This window comes from Molothrus ater, chromosome 16 (genome assembly GCF_012460135.2).
Source record: "Molothrus ater isolate BHLD 08-10-18 breed brown headed cowbird chromosome 16, BPBGC_Mater_1.1, whole genome shotgun sequence".
Classification (NCBI taxonomy): Eukaryota; Metazoa; Chordata; class Aves; order Passeriformes; family Icteridae; genus Molothrus; species Molothrus ater.
This window is the reverse complement of record NC_050493.2, coordinates 12168723-12195025: the sequence shown is the minus strand read 5'-3', so window position 1 is coordinate 12195025 and position 26303 is coordinate 12168723. Positions and strand designations below refer to the sequence as shown.

Below are 26303 nucleotides of genomic sequence, written 5' to 3'. Positions count from 1 at the left end.
TCACCCAAGGCAATGGGAACCCCCATTCAGGTGGGCTCTGTGGCTCAGGGTGTGTAGGAGCTTGCTAATTTGTTTATTTATTTTTAACTGCAAAGGTGCAAGGATGTTGCTCTTTCAGATTCACAGGATGGAAGATGTTAACAAGAAAGTTCTAGCAGCAAACTATGCTCTTAAATTTCTGGTTTATGTTTGTAAGAAATGGAAACGAAAATAGCTTAAATTGTCAAAAACCAAGAAAGGGAGAAAATGGGATTAAAACCAGGGTAGCTTCACCCTTGCTCTCACTTTTCTGCACAGAGCAATAGAGGCATTTGCAATGTGCACTGCTTGAATTGTTTGAATTGATGTCATATTCTCTGTTTAATTGGAGATATTTTATATCATAATTTGTTGGCTTCCGAAGCGTGTGAGAGGCCTTGAATTCTGGTTGTTTAACTGGTGCTCAATCTGTGTTACTAAAATGAAGTTAAAACAATAATTTGAAAATTTTATTTCATAATCCTTATTAATAAACAACATGTTCAGATTAATTTACTATGCTTCATAAGTCTCCATTGAATTTGGTTCTTAGTTTGATACCATGAGCACATATATGTGTGTGTGACATTAAAATTTAATTTAGTGTGCATTGCTTTTCTTAATTGATGCTGTTAGTCACTGCAGACCTCTTTACTGGAGGATTTAAGTTTCCATTTTGACCTTTTATTAACTGAATCTAGCTGATTTGATTTTTTAAATCTTTTTTCCCCCTACTATTCTTTAGAACTGTTGGCAGGGGAGATATTAATAGCTGTAGAATTAGGAGTCTATTTTAAACATGGAACATTTTTATAATACATGAAGCCAACCAAGGAGCAGTGAAACCTTTGTGGTTATTTACACAATAAATATATGTATTTATAGATATACTATATGAGTATAAGTTAATATACTTACCCTTTCATCAAGACCAACAAATGGATATTTCCTAGGCTGTGCAAGTTCAAAAATATATTTTGGATCAGTTGGCTACAATGGTATCTGGAATAAATGAGAGCAGATGAAAAAGGACTTTAACTATACCAGCCCTGTGGCCTGATTCTGTTCAGAATAGCTCCAAAATTACATGGGAGATTTTGCATCACAGTTAAGATAGATGTGGAGATCATGCCTTGCTTTCATTCAGTAGCTCAGGCAGGATTAATGTGTTCCCCTGTAAACCAGATAACATTTTGTATCTACTCTGCTCTCAATTGCTGCAGTAAATACTAAAGGGGAGACTCAGCTTGGTGTGGGCAGGTGTAGACAGAGGAAGTAGTAAAGAAGGACAACATGAAGAAGAGGGAGGGGGAAAAGGAAAGTTTAAAATATTGGGAAAAGGGAATCAGGATCTGGATGAGAAGAGAGGAGAATTCACTAAAAGGCTTGGCAAAACAGACCTGGTGAATGTGTAGAGGTGAGTTGTGCCTTTTAGGTCCCTATTTTGGATCCTGAATTTTATCCATCCAGTCTTCATGTATTCTGAGGTGGACTGAGTCTGCCTAAGTGCATGCCTGACACATGTGTCACTTAACAGTCTTGATTGCTTTCCCAGAATTCAATTCACATATCAAAGTTTTTGTTGTATTTAGTCTCTGGCAGCTGAAAGCTGGTTTGTTTCTGATGGATTATATAGTGATGATTTTTGGTTGTTGTTCAGATAAGCCATTAAACATATGTAGAAAAAGTGCATTTCAGTAAAAACTATCCAGTATTGCATTGCTCAGACACCTTTTCCAGAGCACAGTCCTTCACATCCCTGATTCTAAATCTTACAAAAATCAGCAAGCATTAGTGAGCACATGGGTTATTGTTTCTTTTTAAATGTGTTTTTTACACATTTAAAAGCAGATGATGATATTCCTTTACTCTCAGGAAAATTAGCAACACTTAAAATTAGAACTAATTGCTGTTCCAAGGAAAATGCCTTTGCTGTTACATGGGAGAATGTCAGTAATTGGCAGGACACACGATGCTGTCACCATGAGTTCAGACATATTGCTGTGCATTGAAATGACAGTGGAATAGATCAGCTTGAGGATATAATACATAGCAAAATTGTTCTACACAGCTATCAGAATATTAAATGAAAGGAAAAGGCTTCGTAAAGTCTCATATAATCCCTCTTGGCATGGGCATATGAGCAGGTATTCAACTTTTTTCCTTTAAGTACACTGATATGATTAAATTTAACTTGACACAAGTGATGTACTGTACCATGTGATTGTAATATTTAAAAGAAAACCACTTTTCTGATTGAATACCTACTCACTATCAATTCCTGTGTAGCAGCATCTAATCAGAATTTCTTCTGCAGCTAAAATGCAAAAGCATTTGCTGTGTTCTCCATCTCGCTGGGTGCGCACTCAGCAAGCGCAGAACTGCCTCAATATTTTTGCTATCTTATTTAATCTAATGTTCTACTATAAAAGCCTGCCAGTTCCCATTGATTAGAAACAGTTTCCAGGCTATAACTTTTCTCTCCCAGAAGTGGTGTGTGTATTTTCACTAATTCTGGAGCCTGGATGCTGTGGCTGCTGTCCAGGCCCCTGCGCTGTGCAAACACAAGCGCTGTTGGATGTGCTTGCTGTAGATTAGCCATATGCTTCTGCTTGACATGCCAGAGCTTCTCTCAGTGCTCTTACAGGTTTGGAAATGCCTCTCCTTCCACCACCCCTTCCTCACAAAATAAAACTGTAAACCAGGAAAGGTGATTTTCATCCAGTCCCACAATATACGCTATTTTAAAATAATGTATTGTTCCAAACCATGTTTTTCAAGCTGACCAGGGTTATGCACCTGTAGCACAGGCAGAGACCAGCTTTGCAGCAAGATTTACTGGCACATGAGTATGTTCAGTCTTGTGAAGAAGGTTCAGTAGTAAAATAAATCTCCCAAGGAGATGTGCAGGGAGAGGCCATGTAGATTTGAGACCAGTTTTAGTCTCTGTTCTGGGGGACTGTGGAAATGAAGGTACAGGGACAAAATTGGCTATTCCTTTCATAGTAACAGAAGCTTTCTAGAGATTTAAGATACAACTTGCCAGTCAGTATAGTCAGTGAAAGTCTTTCCTTTGCTATAGGAACCATTGAAGGATTTGGTTCATTAGCTCCATAACTGGAGATGCCTTATAACACACTATTAATAGATTTTTGTTTGTTTTAGGCAGTTGTGACATTCCGCACTGCTTAGAAATATATTTTGCTTTGCATAAACACATCTTAGTGCCTTTTTTGTCTCCTTGTTGAGAAGGTCTTTACCTTCCCTCAGTGCTGTGCCTTAGGTTGCTGATGACAAACACTGTTGGATAAACAGTTCCTTGGTAATGCTACAACAGCATCTTAACATAAACATCCACTGAAGTATGCAAATGATCTCAGTGATAAACAAGCATAGCAAAGTGTGGCTGAGGCAGGAAGCCAAGCTGTCTGTTCCTTGTGCCCAATGATATTTTGATTGTCATTTTAATCTTAGGAGTAAATAACATCAGCGATCATGTTCCATCATTTCACTTCAGTGCCAAAAAAATGAGTGCTGCTTTAAATGGCATTAAACAAGATGGCATTGCTGTGGTAGCTGGTCATTGCAGCTCAGGTCATCCATGGTCCATTGTAAATTACAGAATGGTGGAAATCTTAAAGCTAAACAGAGACTGGAAACAGACATTCTTTGAAAGCAATGTTAAATAGTTAATGTCTAGATGTTTTTTTTCATGAAAGAGCCTTTCTTGTCACCTTTAGCATCTTTGAATTAAGAATGTCTTACTTCCAGCTAGGCTGGACTAAAAAATCTTCTCATTTTTGTTCTCAAGTACCTGAGCAATACTTCTGTGGTTCTCTTTTGTTGCCAAGCCTTGACTCCATCACTTCCAAGCTCACATTTTGTGTCTGTCTTCAATAACCTTCTTCATAGCCACGTAAACCTGCTAAGTATCTTCTTTCCTAATGGATGGTTTGTTCCTGGATGCTGAAGTTCTCTTTAATCGACATCTCAATCAGGCAGCTACCTTGGACTTTTTCCTCTCTTGGGTAAACCTTAGGGATTTCTTCTAAGGGTAAACCTTCTTAACTTTTCCCTGGATATGCTGAAGTCTCTTTTTCTGAAGCCCAGTTTTATAACTCTGCTGCTGACTTTCCTGGTCTTCCTCCAAATTCCCAAAGTCAGTCATGTCATTGTCTTTATGGAGCTTACCACATAAATGAAACTCTTAAATTTACCTGGTTTAAGCAAAGTAAAACAAAACAAACCAGCTTGTGTTTGATCATTTGGCACAGTTTTGCAGGAATCGTTGTCATTTAACCCGGCTCATTCTGGCTTTCAAAACCACCCTGTATCCAAATAGCTGAGCAGGGATGATCTGTCAGCTTTGCTGCTTAAGGCAGCTTTGGCATTGCATGCTCATTTCCCTCCCTAGCTGCCTGTGTTCCGTGTTTTATTTCAGGTGAGTCAAGTAATGGGCTCCCATTTGTGGTGCTGTATCACACACCATGGATGAACGTGGCTGTTGTGCTGCTGCCCTAGGAAATGATTCACTGTGAGGGATTATGAAAGTGCCCCTTTGCTTTCTGAGGCTCCATCAGAGCTCAGCAGTGAAAGATTGTGACCCTGGTTTAAAGAGGTCACCTAAAGTGTCCAGTTTAGAGAGGTGGCATTGGCAGTTCCAGCTCCACCGAGTGCTTGGGAGGTGCCTCTGCTCACTCTGGTGCAGCCACTTCACCTTTGTGAAGCACATGAAGGTCTGCAAGGGTCTCCAGCCCCATTTCTTGTTCTGTGTATAATCCTTGTGGCACTCTTCACTCATCCTGCCGGTGTTTAGTTTATCTATCACCATCTCATCACTAATTAGGCAGCATGAAACTCTGATCCCGTTCTCTCTGACACAAATGGCTTTCAGGAATGCTTTTTCAGAAGGTGGCTGTGGGTTCACCACCTTCTGAGGCTGACAGATCAGATTGGGTAAATATTTCACTCTATTCTATGCTATGTCCATTGCAAAGCCAACTGAAACACTGGATGAGGTGGCATCTCTAAATTGGGAATAATTTATTATTATTAATAATAATAATTATTATTATTAAAAGTTAACTTTTAATAATCAATGAGATTCAGTTGCTCCATTTAGGCGCTTTTAAGAACCAGCTGTAGCCAGTCCCAATCTCCTGAAAAATGTAGTCAGGTTTTTTTGGAGTAAACGGGAATTGAGGTGTTGAATTCTACTTACAACAAATCTCTAATGCATAATTTTAGCTATGTTATAAGAACTCATCAGATTTCTAGAAATGATCTATTAAAAATTGTTTACCTGCAACCGGTTTTGGATTTGATTGTGCTCAATTTTCTCTGCAGACTCCAAACCTTTGCAGAGTTCAATCTTTTACCACTGAGGTGTCATTTAGAGAAGCTTTTTGAATCAAGTTCTGGAAATACCTATGTCTGTGTGTGGGTTACAAGGCAGGAACTATCTCAGTGGAATCCAGAAGAACGGGTTACAAAGCACAATGCAGAGTTGTGTCTGCAGCAGACACAGTCTTGCTGCATAAGCATGGTTTGTCACCTGCGTTAGTATGTCCCATACCTTCAGTGTTGCAGTAAAGAAAAAAAAAAAGGTTTTTTTAAATCACTTTATTAGAAAAATAAGAAAATGGATGTACTAGTTTAGTAACAATCCAGCTTTAAACGGTGGCAGTGGTTTTCAATAAATTAATCTTTGAAATAAATTGTATTTCAGAAGGAAAAATGCAGATAAAATCAGAAAACTTATATGGCTGTAGTTACTGCTTTAGAGGTCATGCAGAAGGTGGAGAAAACTACTCCTTTCTATGGAGATGTAAGGCAGTGTTCCTCTACATCTGCTGAGAAGGGTAATGTTTGGCAGAAAATGAAAACATGCCATAGTTCACAGCATTAAATTAAATCATTTGTGAAACTGGTCTTGCCTGCACTGTAAGAATTGCCACTTCCATACTGCTCTGGCTGTGGATTAAACAAATGCAAACATATTTTTCTAAGGAAACATTGCCAATACATCTCAAAGAACTCAAACATTGTTTCTTGAGGATGGAAATAGGCTAGAAGTTGTAACTAGTCTCTTCCTTCTCAGTAAATCCTTTATGAAGAAAGACATCAAATAGGATAAAAGTATAAAATCCATTTTGAAGCTATTCTGCTACTGTTGAAACCACATGGAATCACAGGATGATTCAGATTGAAAGGGAACTTCAGAAGCCATCTAATCCCAATATCCCTTTTAAATCAGGGGTAACTACACAGATTAGGTTGCTCAGGGACTTTTAGAGTTCAGGTTTGAAATTCTCCTCTCTGAGCAGCATTTTCCTGAGCTTAACTTCCCTCACATTCATTATCTTATTCTTTGGAGCTAACCAGAATTTCCCTTTTGGCAACTTTGAGCTGTTGCTCCTTGTTCTGTCACTCTGTACCTGCGGGTTCTGTCCCTGTAACCTTTGGTTAAGTGGAAGAAGATGCAATTAAGGTGTCTGAGCCCTCCCTTCTGCAGGCGATGCTGAAGCAGCTGCCTCAGCCTCTGTCATGTGCTCCAGCCCTGCAGCTGCCCTGGCAAGCCACCACTGAACTCCCAAACACATCTCCTGTCCTGAGGCACTCCAGGCTGGTGCTCCAGATGCTCTCCCGTGTGCTGTGCAGGGAGGAGGGATCCCTTTCCTCACCTCCCTGATCACCCTTTGCTAGTGCAGCCTGCAGAGCAGTTGGCATTGGCTGCCAGGAAGGCAGAGCACTGCTTTGGACCCAGGTCTGCACACCAGGATGTCACTGTAGGACACGGAAGAACACGAGCACACACCGCTGCTCTCAAGGTGAAGAAGAAAAAAGGAAGTTTAATTTCTGACTCCAACATTTATAGCTTTCCAAAAGTGCCAGCGGACTGGAGGGTGACAGTGCCACCTCTCCAATGACGCTGGACAAACCAACAGTCCATCAAAATTCTCCTCCTCCATAAAAGAATGCAAAACAATCAGTTATATACAGAAAGTGTGTGAGAAAGTTCATTACAAGAATGTAAACATCAGAAGGCTTAGAAAATCTTAAAATCAGAGTGACACCGGGACTCACCCTTGGCTGCAGAGCTGCTCTCTGGCCAGGCAGGCATGTCCTGGGCCAGTGTGAGGGATTATCCTGTCCCAAGAGCAGGACTTAGCCAGGTTTTTTTTTTTTTGTCAGCCCACTCCTGCAGAGCCCCATGACTGCTCCCTGTTTGCTGTCCTGTGGAATTTGCATTCTGACACTTGACATGTGTCTTTTGTGAAGATCAGTTGAACAGTTTTGGACCTGGTCTTGATGCCCAAGGACTGGAAATCATAGCTGGGTTAAACTTCTAAGTGTTGACTGCTACCCCCTTTAAAATCTTATATTCCAGATGGCTTTTCATGTACCTTTTATATTAATAGTCCAACTCCTTTTTTTGCCCTCTTTCCCTTCTATTTGGGTACAAGGATGCTGCATCATCATCAGTATGCTCTAGTAAAGGTGTAACACAAATGAGGTGGAGTTTCCTCTACTGACTTGTGGATAATGATGAGATCCTTTAAAGTCTTATCTTAAGACTTTTTTAGGAAGTTGTAAGAATCAATTCTCGTTGTAGATACACCAGATTTCTTCAGAGTGTCTTGCTGTATGGCTCTTAAGGCCATTTTGGAGAGTTGTTTTTCAAATGTGATGTAAAAATTGTTTCCAAGGGAAATATTGTTTGATGGAATACAGGGTTGAGCTGCAGTTGGGAAGACCTTAAGGGTCGGAGTTGGAGAAAGTGAGGGAGAGGCAGAAATCTTAAAAAGAAAGATTTAGCTGTTAATGTGGAAGCAAAACAAATCAGTGTGGCAGAGTCGTGTGCACTTGGGCCACTGGAAACAACAGGATAAAGATTTGCCATGTAGGATAAGGAAAGCTCTGGCAATAAATGACAGCATCACAAAGGCAGTAGAAAGCTTCAGCAGCTGGAAGGAGGGAAGGTGCTGGAGGGAAGCCTTTCTCCATGTGTAGTGCTGTGTCCATAGCATTATGTGAATCCAGGCTAAGTTTTGGCAAGTGCTTTGCTGCTTTCAGGGAAATCTAAGTAAATGTTCTTTGCAGGCTGTCGGGAGGTTTCAGTTGCTGAAATTCTTTTCCATACCTCAGGCGCTGACACAGAGTGAACATGTCACTAACAAACACACGTGCAGCAGTCGCAAGAGCAGAGACTGTTATTGGAATACAGTATTTAATATGTAAAAAAGACCAAAAGTAAATGTTCCTCTTCAATGGGAGAAACGAAATGGTACTTTTGTGCTAAGGTAGCAAAGAAATTCTCTTTTGCTTACTTATTGTTATCTTTTCCCCCTATGCTCTCTGAAAAAAGTTATTCTGCAGTATCGGTCTTACTTTCGAAAGCTGAGTTTGGCTTTGCCCTGAACCTTCCAAAAAAGAGACGTGGCTGGAGCACTCATTTTGTGTGATTGCAGAAGCAAATGATGCGAGTCAAGTGGCCTGGTCAGATAATTAAGCTACAACAGAGAAAGCTCTCAGAGTCAGTCAGTTGTGATTATCAGTTTGGTGTGGTTGGATGTCTGATTCCTTCTGAAAAATCTGAAGTGGCTGCTTTTATTATCATTAATTGGGGAGTGCCAGCAACAAACCTGGAAGAATTACACTGCCACTTTAAAGAATTCCAATATATTTCAGTTGGAATGTAAGATTAATGATGAATTGATGCCTGTTTGTTGCTCTGCCCACCCCTTTGAATTGGAAGGTTTGTTAGAATAATTCCAGTGTTACGTGTCTGCCCTGCTTCTGAACCCTGATGTCTGTAGGCAGTCTGCAGCAGAGTGGCAATAAATGTGTATTCTTGGGGCTGTCTGAATCTCTTTAGTTGTTTGGTTTTTTTGAAAATTATTTTTCTTTTCTTTATTTCTTTAGATAGAAGTTCAATCATTTTGAAGCTATCTCTGGAGCATCTAGAAAAGTTCCTTTAACAGTGAAGCATTAGGTTGCTTAAAGTGGCTCACAGAACAAAACCTTGGTAGCACTTCTGAAATATTTCCCCTGCTAAGCGAGAGGGATGTTAGGAAATGAAACAAAAAAGGAAGCAATATTTCTTTTGAATGGAAGGATAAAGTAGATTTAATCTAAACCAGGCTAGTTCAGTATCGAAGGTTTGCTTGTGGTGTTCAGCAATTTTAAAATCAGAACCTTATTGGTTTTAACTCTGCCACATGGAGGAGGAATTAATCCCATGGAAATGCACACGTGTAACGGGACATGGTAGCTATCCCAAATCCAGAGCCCTGGACGTTCAGGGTGTTTTGGGACTCTGAATACAGCCGTGTTAATTTTAAAACAAAAACCTCCAGCTTCCGGCAACTTCCACAGTAGCATTTCCAATGTTTTTCAAACAGCTATTAATGCAGTCAAGCTGTGTTTTTTTCCTCCTTCTCTGTGCAATCATCTGCTCAGTGGTGCACTCCAGCAGCAGTAGCAGGAGCCAGAGGAGTGGCCTGCTGTGATTGATGGGGCGCGGCCCCCGCTGCAGGAGCCCCATCTGGATCAGGCTTTGGGAGCACCGGGATGTGGGGAGGGAGGGAGGGCAGAGAGCCCCATCTGGATCAGGCTTTGGGAGCACCGGGATGTGGGGAGGGAGGGCAGAGAGCCCCGCATGGGCTCCCCCTCCCTCAGCACCCCGAGCTCCCTCAGCCCTGCTCTGCTCACACGCCCCCAGCCTGCACTGATGCTCCCCTTGGGCAGATGCTGCATGGCCTGGGAGCAGAGCAGCTGCTAAGTTTATGGAGAAAAGAGGCAGCACCATGGTACAGCAGGTATTTTCACTTTTATTTTCACTTTTATTTTCACTTTTATTTTCACTTTTATTTTCACTAGAAACTCTTGGTTTTTAGTCAAGCCAGGGCTGTTCCTATAAGCAGCTGCACCACTGCATGCAAGGCTTCTAAGCCGTGTTTTGGTCCTTAAATCTGAAGGAGGGCAAGCTATGGGGAATCGTGTTTTTGATAGATGTAACTGAGCCCTTAGAACCAGCAGGTTTGCAGAGAAATATTGCATTTTTCTTCTTTGTTTCTGTGCCCTGAGGATACGATGCAGTTTGGCTCATTTAACTACAGTACAGGAGGCTTTCTCTAAATGTGAACTATCTCTTGCCAAAGAAACAAAATGCACCAAATGGAAAATAGAGAAAAACAAACAATAAACTGTGAGTTCGACTTCAAAATGCAGGCAAGCAAAAAGGTTTTCATTGAATACATTTTTATGCTGCAAATGTGTTTTTAAGAAAAAGAAACACTGCCTAAGAAATGTTTTCTCTGCTCTCTCCTTTGTCTACAAACATAACATGCTTGCCTTATTATGTTTTGACACTTTTTATACATTTCTTAATTATGAAATCTTTTCAGAGGAGGAGATGCTGAAAAGTCATCTGAGATAGTAGGAGCAGTTTAAATTCTAAGCTTTTCTTCAGATGGGATAATACGGATGAAATAGGAGAATCTTTACTTACCTACACCGTTGGAATCCTTTTTTTTTTTTTGTTCTTTAGAGTTCAACATTTAACCAGAAAGCAATAAATTTGATTTTATACACTGCCACGTAAAGCATATTTTTCAGTTGAAATGTGGTTTTCATTAAGACTCGGGCCAGAACATTGAGCAGAGCCTGACTGTCTGCCATCCTTTGTTCTCCTTGCTGTTGCCAACAACCACTTTTTTAAAAAAACCATGCACAAAGTGAGCATTAAGGGGTCATTTAATCTTAAAGATACTTGGAACTGAGTCTGAAGGGACAACTTCTGTTCAGCCTCTCCTGCCTGGGTGGGGTTAAGCCGTGCCTGTGTACTGTCATACACAGCTTTGAAATTACCCCAGTACCTGAGTTCATGGGCTAATTTAGGATCAATATTTCCTCTTGCTTTTAGGGTTATTTCATATTTTCAACTTAATGCATTAGAATTTATTATTTCTTTTATTCATTTCAGTTCACTGTATTTTAAAGAGCACAATAAAGGAACATTTTAGCTGATTCTATTTAAAGAATTTTTGGTTGCTCAAAATCTTTTCGAGTGTATCTCATGTGTAGTCTGGGGTTTCCATCAACCACATGTAGACACAAATGTGTGATAGCTGACACTTCATTGTTCTTGACAGAAATTAGTATTTTGAACAATTTGCTTTGGCTATTATTAACCACGTAAATAATGAAGAACTTGTTTAAGCATACGTGTTTTTGTATTACATTGCAATACCTTGTCTGTAGAATTAATTATGAATAATAAATTCACACTAATTTCAAAGGCTAGGAAAGGCTTCAGTAGTCACTTATTTTAAGGGATGAACATCTCAGATTTATTGTCACTATCATTTTAAACTTAGGGCCTGCAGTAGCATGTGCAAGTTTAGTTTCTTTAATGTCCCCTGTCTTCCAACAATTAAATGAACCTGCAGAGCCTGCACTGATCATCTTGTCTGTCAGTTTTCTACTGGGTTTCTTCAATGGCAAGGCTGTAAATCTCTAAATATGAAAAAAGAAGATAAATCCCTGACCCTTCGTTGTTTACTTATTAATGGGGTCTCAGTTATTAATAAGTGAGGCAGACCTCAGCTGAACAAGTCTAATGGAAGAGGCAGAAGAGTCTCAGCACTGTGGAGGTTCTGAAATTGCCAGTGCAATTTGCCATTTTGTGATAAATCTAAAAAGTTTGGAGTTGCTGGTAAAAATAATGGAAAAGTTCAACCCTCTTAATTAAATATGAGCTGTAATTAGCGCTAGGTGTGGATGCTTTGAATATTAATTAGGGTCCTCATGGAACTGCTGTCAAGGTTAATGAGAAACAGTGGGGGTCTCAGCAACATCTGGTTTAGGGCTGGAGGTGGTACAAAAGCCTTTGGATGAAATGCACCTGGACATCACCCCGTGGTCCCTCTGATGCCATTGCTGCTCTTTTTTAACAGCTGCTGGCTCTGGTGTCGTGTTCAGCATCTGACGGGAAGGAATGGCTTAAGGACCAGCACTAACCAGCTCCTGTGCTTCAAAACCAGCACAGTGAAAGTGCTTATAGAGGCAGAATCTGGATTTGCTTTTGTTCCTTCTTCCCCCTTGCTCTAGTCCCTCCTGAAACAGCTCATTAAAAAATTTAAGGTTGGCTGCCTCCCACACAAGTTTTAAAAGTACTTCTTTAACATTTAATGAATGTCTCTGGTGTAATCCAGTCATTCCTGGGTTTTGCTTCAGCTGGATTTAAAATTTTTTTTTAATAGTGAAAATATTAGGTAAAAGAAATAAGAAAGGAGCTTGACCATTTTAATATTAGAGGGTAAAAGTACACATTTACAAGAGGTTTTAACCTCCACAGAAATTTAACAGGGCCAGTTTCAGTGCAGCATTAACCTTGCTGAGATTGTAGATACACAAACAAATCTCAGTGACTTAACCCTGTGAAGTCAGTAAATGACAATGGTTTCCTGCTAAGGATGGATGAATGAAGCAATGGAAACCACTTGCTCAAGGCCATACATTAAACCAGCAGCAAAGATGGGATTAAAATTAGAGAGGGTTTGATTGCTAATATAAAGTTCTAATTTTTTCAGACACACAGAGTGCCTCTTACAAAGGAAAATTCAGTTTTCTCTTTTAACCTGTCGAGTACCAAGACTTAACTCCTGTGTGAATTCTTAAAAGCTCTTGAGTTTAGGATGAGTTCAGGTCAGAGAGCTGATGTCTGAATTAGCTGGAATTGGCTGTAAATGGCCTTAAGTACAAAGTGCAGAAGAATGTCTTTTATTCATCCACCCTATTTTAAATTGGGAAATCAAGGACTGATGAGTAGGAATAAAAGACCTGCAATAGTTTTGGGCAGGTGCTTGTACATGTGTTGGTGGGAGAATGATGGAGTAGCTTGAAAGGTAATTAAATTTTAATTGTGCATTTTTATATTCCTTGCTTATTAGTGGGATAATTTTATTTTGTAAATTAGTATATCTGAGGTTGGGGTAGTCCCTGCACTAATGGCCTCTAATTGTATCTCAGGCAAAATCTCATTCTGGACATTTTTTTATATAGGTTCAGAAAGATTGTAGTGTACATTTCCTCCTCTAGAATTATTTTTGGTGTGGGGAAAACATTTAGTCAGAAGTTTTTTAATTGCTAATTTAACAGGTTTGGGCCTTCTTTATTATATCAAATGGAAATATGCATCTCTCTCTAAAGATGAGGGTAGTGTTATTAATGTTATAGGCTAATTGTGATATGAAATGAAATACTGCTGTCTTCAAATGTAAAACTTTTAAAGTTCTTAAATCTATTTCTCTCGATATAGAATTATTTTTTAATGTTATTTAAAGTTTTGAACTGATGCACTTGCAGATTCAAATACTTAATATTTTGACTAGATCTCATTACTATTTTGCATTTGTGGCCTGCAATGGCTCAATGAAGGGTATCTCAAAGTATTCTGAATATCTCAGGGCATTATTGCACATAGGTATTTTTAGTGTTTGTTAACAGTATGCAGCCAAATTGTGCACAACCTATATTGTGTTCTGTAATTGGTCAGTCAGAGCGATCACAGACTGGGGGCTGAGCTTAGCCCAGCTCTGTGCTGGCACTTGTGCTCAGGAACCTTTGGAAGGAACTGGCTCTGTCCCTCTTCCTTGTCTGAGTTGTTGAGCCATCATTAGTGCAGACAGATTTCACTGACCTTTCCTGCCTAAAGACTAGTGCACAATTATCCAGCGAGCAGCAGATTTGTTTGTCTAATAACAATATTTAATAGGGTTAGCAGAATGCATTTAATGCAGATAAGAAATATCCTCCTCAAGAAGCAGCCACTGTGCCCTTTTCAGGCCAGGATGCTCTCTGCGTTACGGGTTCAGGACCTTCGCTTATTTTAGCTCATGCCACATTTCTTCCGTTGTTTATCATTATTATTATTATTATTATTATTATTATTATTATTATTATTATTATTACTCCTACTATTTTCCCTTTGATTTCCACAGGGTAATCAGGAAGCTACAGCACCTCCTGACACAATGGCCCAGCCTTATGCCTCAGCGCAGTTTGCTCCTCCTCAGAACGGTATCCCTGCAGAATACACAGCCCCACATCCGCATCCAGCTCCAGACTACCCAGGCCAAAGCACTGTTCCAGAGCACACGTTAAACATGTACCCTCCTGCTCAGACACACTCTGAACAGAGTGCAGCTGACACAAATGCACAAACTGTCTCCGGCACAGCCACAGTAAGTCAAGGTTACTGCTCTTTCTGAAGCTCTGTGTTTTGTGTGTGTTTATCAAGAACGTTTTTCCCTTGACACGCTTCGTTTGCATCAGGCTTAGGCACCGTGTTAATGTTGAAAGTCTGTCAGAGTTTGCTGTTGAACCTGGGGAATGTGTTTTGCTGGTTTTGGAGCTTCTTAATAAGTGTTGGAGCTTTGTAGAACCTGGAATTTCATTTTCAACGGTGTTAGACAAAATGATTAATAGCCAGCCCATGAATCACAGCATAAATTTTAATTAAGTCCAATATGGAAAAACATTGCACATGAGTGTTTGTAGGCATTCATTTGCTGGGCCAAAGAAAGCAACCAAAAAACCCTAACCAGACTCATTTGATTATTTTTATGACCTCTGTGTTTTCGACACAAGCAGTTTTAATAAAAGTATTACTTGAATGGTCCTGTACAAAATTTACTGTGTGAATTAGTATTGTGAAGAGCATGTCTGCAGTATTGTATTTTCTAGAGAGCTTGTTTGTGCAGCCATTACCCAAGTTGTGTGTGGATCTGTGCTAAACAGAGCAGAAATGATAGACTTTCCGTCTATTTGATTTATATGTGAAGTTCAGAAGTGTCATGAATTATGCAAGAGGCTCCTTGGATGCCTCTACCTTGTAATTTAAGTCACAAATTTCACACACTGATAGTTTAGTGTTTCTGTCTTAATTCTAGAGTGGGACCCAATATATCCAGTGCCAGGAGCTGGCAGGTTTCTGAGCCATCAACCAGCCCCTGGTGTTACGTGTGCAGGATGGGGCACAGAACAGGCAGTGCTGGAAACATCTCCTGGCTGTCCTCATCCTTGCCTCAGCCATTCTCCCTGCCTCAGCTTACCTCCCCTTCCTTCCTGGCTCGTGTCCAGCCTAAAAGGTTTCATGCATTAGGGGGGCAAGAAGAAAAGGAAAGCACATTCTCTTAAATGAGCTCTGCAAATTTATGTTTATTGCCATGCCACTAATTTCTTTGTATGGGTTGTGCAAGAAAGGAAAGCAATACCAAAGGCACCAAAGAATATTCCTTGCTATTATAACAGAGAAATCCTTGTGAATTAATTACATATTTTTGTGGTTTATGCAGAAAAATGTTTTGTTTTGTTTTTTTTCTCACTTGGTAACTTTTTATTGCCCTGAGTTTCTCTTTTCTCCAGTACTGGGAGAAAGTTTAAATTGAAGCGCATCCTATTTGCTGCTATCTCATAGCATTCTTTGCAGCTCTACTGTGTTTCCTCTTATCCATCTCTTTGCTAAGTTAAATTCCTGGCTCCTTCTAGCTTTTAAAACTTGCTTCCATAATCATTTTTTATTGTTGTCTAACTTTTGTCAAATACCACTGTCACTGGTTTAGAGCAGGAATCCTAAGCTGAATATATACTCCAGAAGAGATTGGATATTGACTAAAAAGATAAAATTTCCTACTGTACCTTTTTTTGTTCTTTTCTGTTCTCTGATTTTGCTTGGTTTTTGTGACCACTGCTGCAACCTGAACAATCCCCTGTGATGGCCAGCTCAGCCTTTTCATGTTTTGAAACTGTTTCTGTTCAGTCCTGAAGTGAAATCCTGACAGAGCTAAAATCAATGGTAAAAGACCCGTCGATGGGAGTGGGACAGGAGCTCATCCCTCATCATTTATTGCTTTCAATTGATTGTGTTTCCTCACCCCGTTTTGATTTTTCAGTTTGAAGAAATGTCACTCACTTTATCAGAGAAGTCAGGGATGTGTTTTCCCAACATTTTCCATAGCAAAGGCTGGTGAAAAGACACAGTCTGGATTGTCTGCAATGCCCTTATCTTCTTCAAGTGCTCTATTCAATCCCAGCTCTAGCAAATCCAATGATTCCCTGCTTCTGATATGCAAATAGGCTTTATTGTTATTTGGTTTTGTGTCCTTTGCTATCTGCTCTTACTTGCTTTTTGCCTTCCTAGTATCCAGCTTGTATTTTACCTGTCAGACACCTTTTCCCTTCTGTTTCCCCTTGGAGTGAATTGCCATTCTCTGCAGGATAACACTTCAATTCCACTAACCTGTTATATTCAGGGAATATGGTATAGTTATTTGCTCTCTTTATTGTGGATCCTTTCCTTGCATTCTGGTTTCCTTTCTTATAGAGGAATGGACAGAACATTTTGAAGTAGCTCTCATGCTGTTTATAAAGAATTCGATTTCTTTCCTTTTAACTTTCGGGTCTGTTTGAGAAAGTTTTAGTATGGCTTGGTTTTTAACAAGATATTTTTTTTCCAAATTGTAATGCTATATTGAAAGCTGTGGATGCTCTCCCTCCAGAGCAGTGCAATGAAAAGGCAGGTTTCTAAGAAGTGTGCTCATCTATGGGTCTGCACTGACATTTAACACATTCTTCACCAGCCAGGTTTACAAATGCACAGACAAATATTGCTTGCACAATGCAATTACAGGCACCTAGGTTTAAAATCTGTTATGCTGGGTGGCATTAGCCATTGCTCTTGGCAAACTGTGGAGACTTTATAAACAGATACATGCAGATGGATCCCAGGCAGATTTAACATGGCCTTTGTAATATTATAAGGGTCCAGCTGTTTACTCTGTAGGTTTAATAATATAAGTTTTTATTATGAAAGAGAGCTTCAACAGCACTGTGTCAACATTCTACCTCCATGTGGTCTTTATTGTCAAAGGAGAAAAAATATGGTTTTTTTCTAATCTGGCTTTGAGAATAGTTGATTTCCAGTTGAGGAGTTTTAGGTGGAATTGGTGTGGGGACATAGTGGCATGTGTTTGGTAGGTCCCAATGGTTTTATTTAGTTTCCTTTCAGTAAGCTGTTTATGACATGCATTTGAAAGAAAAATAATCAACTGGCCAATCATTCACAAAAGGATGCTGTGGTGATTAAGGACAAGCTGTTGGAGGCAAGACCAGTTTTTGAATTTTCTCACTCACAGATTTATGTACATCTGAAGCCGGATATACCATTAAAAGTAGATCTTAAAATTTTGCAATGTGAACCTAAAAAACTTCAGGGCAATTGTCTAAACTGTAGAATTACTACCAGAAGTGACTTAATGATCTCCTCCATGAAGGACTGAATCTATGCTGAGGTGAGATAGATCCCAGGCTGTGTCTGAGTGTCCCAGGTTCTTTCTTCTGGTCTGAAAGAATCACTCACTGAAGATGGAGCTCACACTGGGTCTAGTGCCACCTAAACCCCAGCTCTAGGGGGACAGAATATAAAAAAATAAAGACAGTGTAGAAAGGAATCTCACCCCTGAGGAGCTGCAGCTGGGCCAATTATCAAAGATCAGGAGCAGGCCTGACTTTAACAGGCCACAGGTGTAAGCAATGAGAAAAAGATGCTATAAAAGAGTGGGGTGGCTGGGTGAGAAGGGAACTGGAGTCAGTGGCTGCTTTGGGAAGAGGAAAGAGTCAGTGCTCTGAGGAGCTGCCCACAAGAGAACACCAGGAAGGTTTGGAACTATTGTGATAAGGAGCCAACAGCATGGAACCCCTGCAATAAGATGACAACACCCAATACAGAGAAAAATAATCGAAATAAACTCTTTCTGTGCAACTGCTCTTGAATCCTCAACTGCAGACCAGGGTGAGATCCTGGCCCTGCTAGAGCCACTGCCAGGATCCCCGTTTTCCACAAACTGATCAAAATTCCAATCATCAGTTTTATTGCAGGTTTGCAATTTTGTGCGGAGTGCTCTTGTAATTCGCGTTCAGAAGTACTTCACGTACTCTTGGACACGCTCTTGTACTTGTAGAAAGAGTCTTTCCCAGTGACCAGTTTTAATCTATTTAGATAAAATGGTGTAACACAGTATTCTGTCAGGGTAAGTGCTGGAACAAGAGGTGCTCGGATTGCATGTGCAGGGATTGCTGACTCTGACTGTGGTGCTGAGAAACAGGAGAAGAGGGACAGAATCAAAGGGTAGTAAATGATTAAAGACAGGGTGATTTAGCTGAAATAATATGAAATTATTGGTAGGTAATAAAATACTGTCAAAAGTTACTTTGAGTCTTCTCTGCTCATCTCTGGTTTTCATCTTTTTGGATCCTTATGTTTGTTAACTTGGAGTAAGGAGGAAGTGCATCTGAGTATATGCAAAATCAATGATCAACCAGCCGTGGGTTATTTAAATGCTGGTAAACTTTTGGAGTTGCATGGCATCAAATATGTCTTAAGGCATTAACAGAAATAGTAAATGGCTTCCCAGAAGGTTTGATGTATGAAAAGGATGTCACAAAGTTTTGCTGAAAGTGACGTGTCTGATGATTTTGCAGAGTGGTTTGCAGTGCTACATTAAATAGGTATATGTATTATTTTTAAGTAAGGCATTTAATAATTTTATGAAATAAGCCTTTGCCTGTGTACCTATACAGATGCAATTGTAGTGTACATAAAAATTCTGAGGAAAACTTGTTCAGTTTTTGCCTGTGGCTTTCCTGCACAACTTCTGTTGATGACAGCAGATGTGTGTAAATAGAAAGGTCATTAGATGGACATGTGTAAGGGAGCAAGTAACAGTAAAGTAAATGTTTCTCTAGTGTTTCCTGTTCTAAGTGTGTTATACTAATAATGAAAGTGACTATCCTGGTGTGGTAAGAGCTGAGGTTGCAGTAATGCTCTGTGGCTTATGTGTTTATATCAAAAATGTGCTGCTTTAAACTTAATTCTACTTCTGCATAAAACTGGAGGTGATTGTGCAGTCCTTCTGTTTTGGACTGAGCTTTCACCAGGCTTCAGAGGCTGAAGACTTATGTCAGAAGTTGTGTGTTTGGATGGGAGATCTTGAGGGAAAAGGCATTTACCTGGAGGAGTGATCCATCCATGTCTGAAGGGCTGAGCATCAGCAGCCAGCATGGCATTGGGGGATGCAGGGCTGCTCACCCCTGGAGCAGATGTGCAGTGCTGAGGTGAGGTTGTCTCTGGCCTGGGGAGATGGTAAGGAATGTTCCCTCTAACTTCACTGTTAGAACTAAATTTTAGCTTGGTTACTTCCAAACTTCCTCTGAACTGGTACTTCTGTGTGGAAATACCTGATGTGTTAGATGTTATGTCTGTTGTTCCATCTGCCCTGTTTACCTTGAGATGTTTTATTCTTTGGGATCTAATGGCCTGCAAATTTGATGTTTTCTTTTCTTGGTGTTAATTTGTCCAGGTTTGTGCCTTTTTTAATCACGTTGCAGAGGCCATCTCTTCATCTGAGGATTTGTCAAGGCTTAGTGATACTGTGGACTGCAGAAGTATTTGCCATGTTGAATTTTGTTGTTTTGGAGAAGTGAGATGTGTACAACCTTTGCTGATATTTTAGGGGATTTGGTGTTCCAATTACTGTGTTGTGCTTATTAATTTGGTGAGAAAGTTGGGAGTAGGAAGCATGTAAAGTGCTTTAGTGTGTTGTCTAAGCCTGCAGGTGAGTAGATTATTACTACAGTTTTCTGCAGTATGTTTCTGGCTTTTGCTAGCTCTTTTTTCTGCTCTGTCCTTCATGTAATTTATTAGTAGAAGTGGTTTTCCTTCCTCCTAGTTTCTTTCTTTTCTCCCTTGGTTCATCTCCTCCTTCTCTCCTACTATTCCATACATGACCTCTCCCTCTCCTGGGGGTGAGGCTGCATTAGCTGCTTCATGCAGTTCTATTCCACATTAAACTGTGCTCTCTATCCCCCTTGGTGTCCAGGTGTGCCTCAGCTGCTCCTGCAGCAGCGAGACAGGGAGGCAGCAATGCTCAAACCCAAGGCCTCTGTGCTGTGCTGGCTCATGGGAGCTCTGAGCTGAGCTTGCCTGGAGTCCAACCTGCCAAGGCTGGGACCTTCTCAGCGCTGCTGAGCTCAGCCCTGCCTCTGAATGCTCTGCTCCTTCCTGAGAGCTTTCCATAGGGTACCTGGAACTGCCTCCTGTGGCTTGGGAAGGAGTGGCTCACTTCCCCTATCTGTAATTGTGGCTGGCAAGGAGCAGAGCAGAGTTCCAGGGCAGAAACCCACACCAATTCCTTCTCTAAAGGATGGCATTGTGCTCCCCCTGCCAAGGAGCTGGAATTTTCCCCACAAAGTGGCTGTCTTGCAAGCCACATTCTGCCACAGACATCTTTTATGAAAAATCTTTTCCTTAGGATTTTTTCTCCTGAGAAGCTGAGAGGCCTCAGGAACAAAATGTAACCAATGGTTATCTGCTGCTGTGGAATGCAACAGGTGCATCTGGGATTGGCTCATGTGGTTGTTTCTAATTAATGGCCAATCACAGTCAGCTGGCTCATTCTCTGTCCGAAACATAGGCCTTTGTTATTCATTCCTTCTTTTCAATTCTTAGCCAGCCTTCTGATGAAATCCTTTCTTCTATTCTTTTAGTATAGTTTTAATATAATATATATCATAAAATAATAAATCAGCCTTCTGAAACACGGAATCAGATCCTTGTCTCTTCCCTCAACCTGAGACCCCTCTGAACACGGTCACAACATTCCCCCATGGACACTTTTTATTGCCAGCTGGTGTCAATGACCCAGTTTTTATTCTATTTCAATGCCATACTGTTGTCTCAAGATGTTTGCCACCAGTATGCTAGATAGCTGATAATGCTTTGACAGCTCTCAGAGCAGTGTTTATTCATCTAAATCATACCCTGCTGCTGCAGGCTATTCTACCAGCATGGTGTGCTATTTCATTTATACTACCTATTATATCTGCTCCCAACTGCTCCTTGAAGGAAATATTTCAAGGAGCTTATTTTGAGACCCTGAGTGCTTCAGAGCTGCAGAAGCAAGGAACCCAGTCCAGCTCCTGCTCCACAGTGAGGAGATCAAAACTGACATCCCAAATAGAGAACATAATGCTGTGCTGGGGCCGTGAGGCACAGTAATGGCTTGTGATCATAGGCATTACTGCTCTAAGAGGCTTCCTTGCTGAGAGCCCTGGGTGCCAGCCCTGCAGCTCTGCCCCACGTGTGCTCCTTTGCTTGTGCTGGGGAGTAGCAGGAGCACACTGCTCACCTCAGCCCCTCTGCCTGGCAGTGCCAGCTCCAAAATAGATTCTCCTCCAGGATACACAGAACCTGACACTGTTCCTGTGATGCTGTTTATGGAGTGCCTGTTTGTATTTCGTTGTTTTGGCTGGGTAGAGGATAAATCACCACCTTCTTTTTCCTGTGCTGCTGAGTGAACTTGGGTTTTGTGATTCTGTGAGTGGGTATGTGGTGTGAGGACAGCAGCCTTACCCTGCCAGCTGACTGCACAGGGGCTCTTCTGACATCTCAGTGCCTCATCTTTGTCATTCAGGTATCACCTCAGCTTCTTTCACCTTTTGATTCTCACAGCAAGAAAAGTTTGAAAATATGATGTTGAAATTGAAGACAGAAAAAATCTTATTCTGCTTTGTGGGCTTCTACAGATATTGTGATTTTTTACTTTCCTCATTTTTGCCTGCTTCAACTTGGTGAAATGTTAAAGCTGAAGCTCCTCCACAAAACCAAAAAAAGCCCCACCAACAAGGATAAAGAGAGCAATTATGCTCTGTCATCTTTAGTCATGTTTGCTCAAATAATTAGCTGAATGTCTTTGATTACCCTTCTGAATGTTCTTCATAGGGCACCCTAGCAGTTCTTAGCTCACTTCAGCAGGTAATTCCAGCCAGCTCTAAGGCAGATTTGAAGCACAAAACATTGCAGGGGTCTTTCAATCACATTATCAACCAGAGATGGTCATAATACTGCAACTTGAAAAGTTTCTTCTAGAAAGCATTACCAATTAATTTCTAATCTGTCAAGTTTAATTGACCAATTAAACAATTTAGGATTTTCTTCCTGCTTGTCCCTGAAAGAGCTGGGCTAATATTGGTTTTTAAAGTTTTCTTGTACTTTGTATTGTCTCTTGGGCTCTTTACTCCTCCATACTAATTATTTTCCGTGTTACATTATTGACTTTTTCTTCTCTCTGTGCAACCTAAGTATCCATGGCATGCAAATGCTTTTGCTGTACTCGGCTGTGCTTTGGGTTCATATGTATAGAGAAAAACCATTTTTGCACATTTTGCTGAATACACTGAGCATAAATTTCAAAGGGGACCTTGGTGTGATGAAATAGCCAATTTCAACTTCTTTTATATTTGACCTTCTGCATCTTTGCTCCACGTTACACCATGGTAATTAAAATTGATCCTTTTGAGGGGATTTTTTTGGTGAAAATTAGCTCATTTTCACTACATGCATGAGTGGCTGTGTTAGGTTAGCTAAGACCAATGATGTTTTCCATTCCCTTGTAATTGACATAATTGACTGTTAATGGCTTGCAACTTTACCAGAAGCTGTTGATTTCTTCACTCACCAACTCTTTGTAATTGCAGTAAATTTGTGTATTGCTTGGAATTAGAATATGTTTGTAACTTCTTGGTCATCCAGCAAATCCTTCCCCTTGCTTGCATGAAGGTGCCTCTCCACTAGAGAGGTCAGAGTGGTGGGGTGGCACAGGTAGCTGCAGGACTGACCAAGTTTGCAGCTAAAAGCTGAAGATGATGCAGAGAATGCAGGGAGGCTTCCTCTCTTCTCCCTGAAGTCATGAGGCTGAATTTCAGCTCATGTGCCAGTCTGTGCCTAGAGCTAAACTTACTCTGCTGCATGACTACACGTGGGTCTCAGCTAAGGAAGGCTTAGTGGGATATTACCCCCCAACCCTGAAAATATTTTTTTTTTAATCCTGTTTATACTCTCAAGTTTCCATTCCTCTCCCACACATCTCTCTCTGCAGCTTTCCCACACACCCAGCCACCCACAGAATTACTTTAATTAAACGTTACTCATGTGTGGGCTTGCTTACCACTTCTCCCTGCTTAATTTGTTCCTTTCTAGGGTCAGTGTGAAAGAGTGGCTTGATTCAAACGTGTAACTTGGCTATCCATCAGCATTAGAAAGACAGTAACAAGGCATGTCCCTGTGTCTTGGCTTAACCCACAAGCAGGTGAATCCATCTCAGGCTGCTTCATGCTCTACCAGTGGCTTGACAGGCTGAGATAGACGTTGCAGCAGAAGCAGACACAGGAAAATGTACTTTTTCATCAGATATGCGTTTAGGGAAGGGTTAGAAGTTCTTCTTTTCAGACTTTGCTGGAAAAAGAATTAGAGCTAATACTCACCCATGCATATCACGCCCTATTTGGTTTTTCTGTCATGTGCAGAAAGAATTGGTTGGTCATTTTAGATTGCACAGATCTAGACATTGAATGGCCAATAGTTAATTCATTAATTATAGAAATTCCAGAAGAAGGGATAAAAGAGTAACCTATTTTTTTGTGTCTTCAATTAATCCTGCATGTGTGTGGCAATTTCTTTACAAAAGTGTGACACAGTGTCGTGGGTAGACTGTGACTGACCTCCCTAATATTTTCGGAGGGTTTATATAGAAATATCAAATAATTGCTAATTAAAAAAAAATTATTACAAAGCCTTCCTCTTCTTTTGCTTCCTTCTTGCCTGCTTTAATCTTTGTGTGCGTTTTCATTGTCTAATCTTCCTTACACTACTCCTTTTCTATAGTTTTTCTCTTGTTTTCCAATTATGTTGTTTTTCAATATGTAGGCTTTGTCTCCATTTTATGTTTCTTCCCAGTTTTTGCTCATTCCAATAATATCTACTAGCTTGCTTTCATTTCCTCCTCCCCTATAGGAGGTACCACTGATTTTAATGTGGCATGGAGAGAATATCTGAATCTCTGAAGGAAATATATAGTGGATGTGAAAAACATACACCATTCCTTTGGTATTTTTGTATCTAAATTGCAGCAGCTTGCTGGTTCTAGATGCTTTTTCAGCTGATATCCCACACAGTTGTGTTGAAGCATCAGCATATTGTGCTGCCTTTTTTGATTTAGGAAAACTTCTCAACAGCTTTTTAAGAGAGATCCCTTAGGTCTTCTGCTATTCTTGCTTAAAGGCGCTTCTTGCATTTGCTTTTCCAGCAGAGACCTCTTTAAATCTCACCCACAGCAGCAGCTGCCACTGCCTCTGGGCTTTTCCCTACATGGGAAGTTGTCACTGCCTCTGAAATCTGATGAGTTTACCCCAGAACACAAAGTGAGCTGCCCATTTAACACCCACCTGTGAACGCAGCAAGGTGCGCCCGTGCTCCTGCCCTGCCCTGGCAACAGCTCTGCACAAATGCTTCCAAAGGAGGGGGTGAAAAAGCACCTGGGGGCAGCTCCTCACCTGCCCCAGGTCTGAGCACACCCCAGGTGGGGCAGAGAGATGAAACTCTCTCCATAGAGCAGATTGTTTGCCATTGAGGACATCTCCATCTTGATAAACTGACTGGCTGCAGACTGCTGCTGCCTCCCAGCCTCCTCGTCCTTCCAAAGCAGCAATGGAGGGTTTCTCTTGCTCTGCTCTTTTTGCTTTGGATTGTAATTCAGATACTTTTTCTTTATTCTCTGATTTATAAAAGATAAAAAAGGCAGCAGACTGCCTTGTGATACAGTCAGGAGAGCGTGCTTACAATCAAGTCTTTTCTGTGGCTGTGGGTTTTTTTGTTGCTGTTATAAAAAGTGCATCAAAAGATGTCAACTATTTCATTTCATAAAGATTCACATAAGTTCCAGCTGTTCCAGAGTAGTATCTAAATATTTGATTTGAAAACAAGAAGTGTACCAAGGCTGCACCATATTGCAGGCATGATCACCCAGCTAGCCAGGAAGAGCTGAGCCTGCCTGTGCTAATTAGTGTTTGCAGATAAAGCTCCTCCAGTGCATGCTGAAGTGAAAAAAAAGGGGTTATAACTACATCATGTGCGAGAAAAGAGAGATCTAAAAAAACCCAAACTATGTAAATTCACTATTTTTCGTGTCATAACAAGGCTGGGACACTGATTTTTCTTTTCATGAGGATGTGGTTTACTTTTTTAGTATGTTCATATTACAAAAGGTATTATTGCTGATATTGTTGAAAGAGATTTGTTGCCAAAAGTGTGGTTATAAAATGTCAATTTGTTTAAAATATTTGCAAGTGTTCAGCTTAAAGCTAGAAGATACTAAATAAGAAATCTTGTGGATTTTTACTTAGAGGAAAAATTTGTAGATTTGTCCAGAGAAATTTGCTTTAAACTTATGTATTTACTTGAAAATGTAGCAATTCTGTTGCCTAATTACTTAGAGTCCTTATTCTTTTGACTTTAGGGATATGGAAATATTGATTGTGCTGAGAAATATGATTTCTCATGGACATATTCCACCCCATTTCTTTTCCTACATCGTTTACAATTACAATGTTGCCAAATTTAGTGAAGCAGATGCCAAGTTTCACCTCTGAATATTTGTATTTCCTTGTTCTCATACATAAGCTTCCTTTTTTTCTTTAAAGAAAATCTGACAGGGACAGGTGGCAAAACTATCCCAAGCTGGAAAAAACAGAAAAAAATGGAGCTTGGTTGTTTATACATGAATGTCACTTTTGACCTCCTTTTAAATACAGAATCTATTCCAGTTTTGACAGAGTGTTTGGGAAAAAATATTGGCTTGTATTGAAAAATAAAAGCTGTACAAGAGAAATTAAAATGAGATAAAGTAGATTTTGAGCACATTGAAAAATTTGTGTTTTACAGTACTTCCTTCAAGTGTTGATCTTAAAATGCACTGCAATTAGTGTAATTGGAAGAGCCAACATATTTGCAGTGTAGACATTGAGTAATTTTTAATATATGACCATTGTTTGATCCTCATGAGCGGGTGATATTTTATCCCAGTAAGTCTATATCGTGGTACACAGGAATTTAGCTGCAAAATCCCATTTTAGACTGGAGGGATAAGCCTGGCACGGGCTGTGTGCTGGTGTGCACAGGAATTGGCCAGAGCTGCTTCTGAAGGGACTGGCTTTGGGGACAGGGACTGGCTTTGGGGACAGGGACTGGCTTTAGGGACAGGGACTGGCTTTAGGGACAGGGATTGGCTTTGGGGACATCTCTGGGATTGGCTTTGGGGACAGCTCTGGGACTGGCTTTAGGGACAGGGATTGGCTTTAGGAGCAGCTCTGGGACTGGCTTTAGGGGA

The 26303-nt window shown here is 40.5% G+C and overlaps 1 protein-coding gene across 36 annotated transcripts in view; it reads left to right on the top strand.

The window, feature by feature from the left end:
• RBFOX1 (RNA binding fox-1 homolog 1) overlaps positions 1 to 26303 on the top strand; it is a 1183000-nt gene that overhangs the window by 1041736 nt on the left and 114961 nt on the right. For 33 of the 36 annotated variants that reach the window (XM_036392503.2, XM_054516557.1, XM_054516565.1 and 30 more), the window contains one exon: positions 14025 to 14267. In XM_036392503.2, the coding sequence (XP_036248396.1) occupies positions 14025 to 14267 (243 nt within the window). Of the gene's footprint in view, positions 1 to 9791; positions 9840 to 14024; positions 14268 to 26303 lie in introns of those variants that run through there. The other 3 variants (XM_054516577.1, XM_036392516.2, XM_054516574.1) reach the window with 1 other exon arrangement.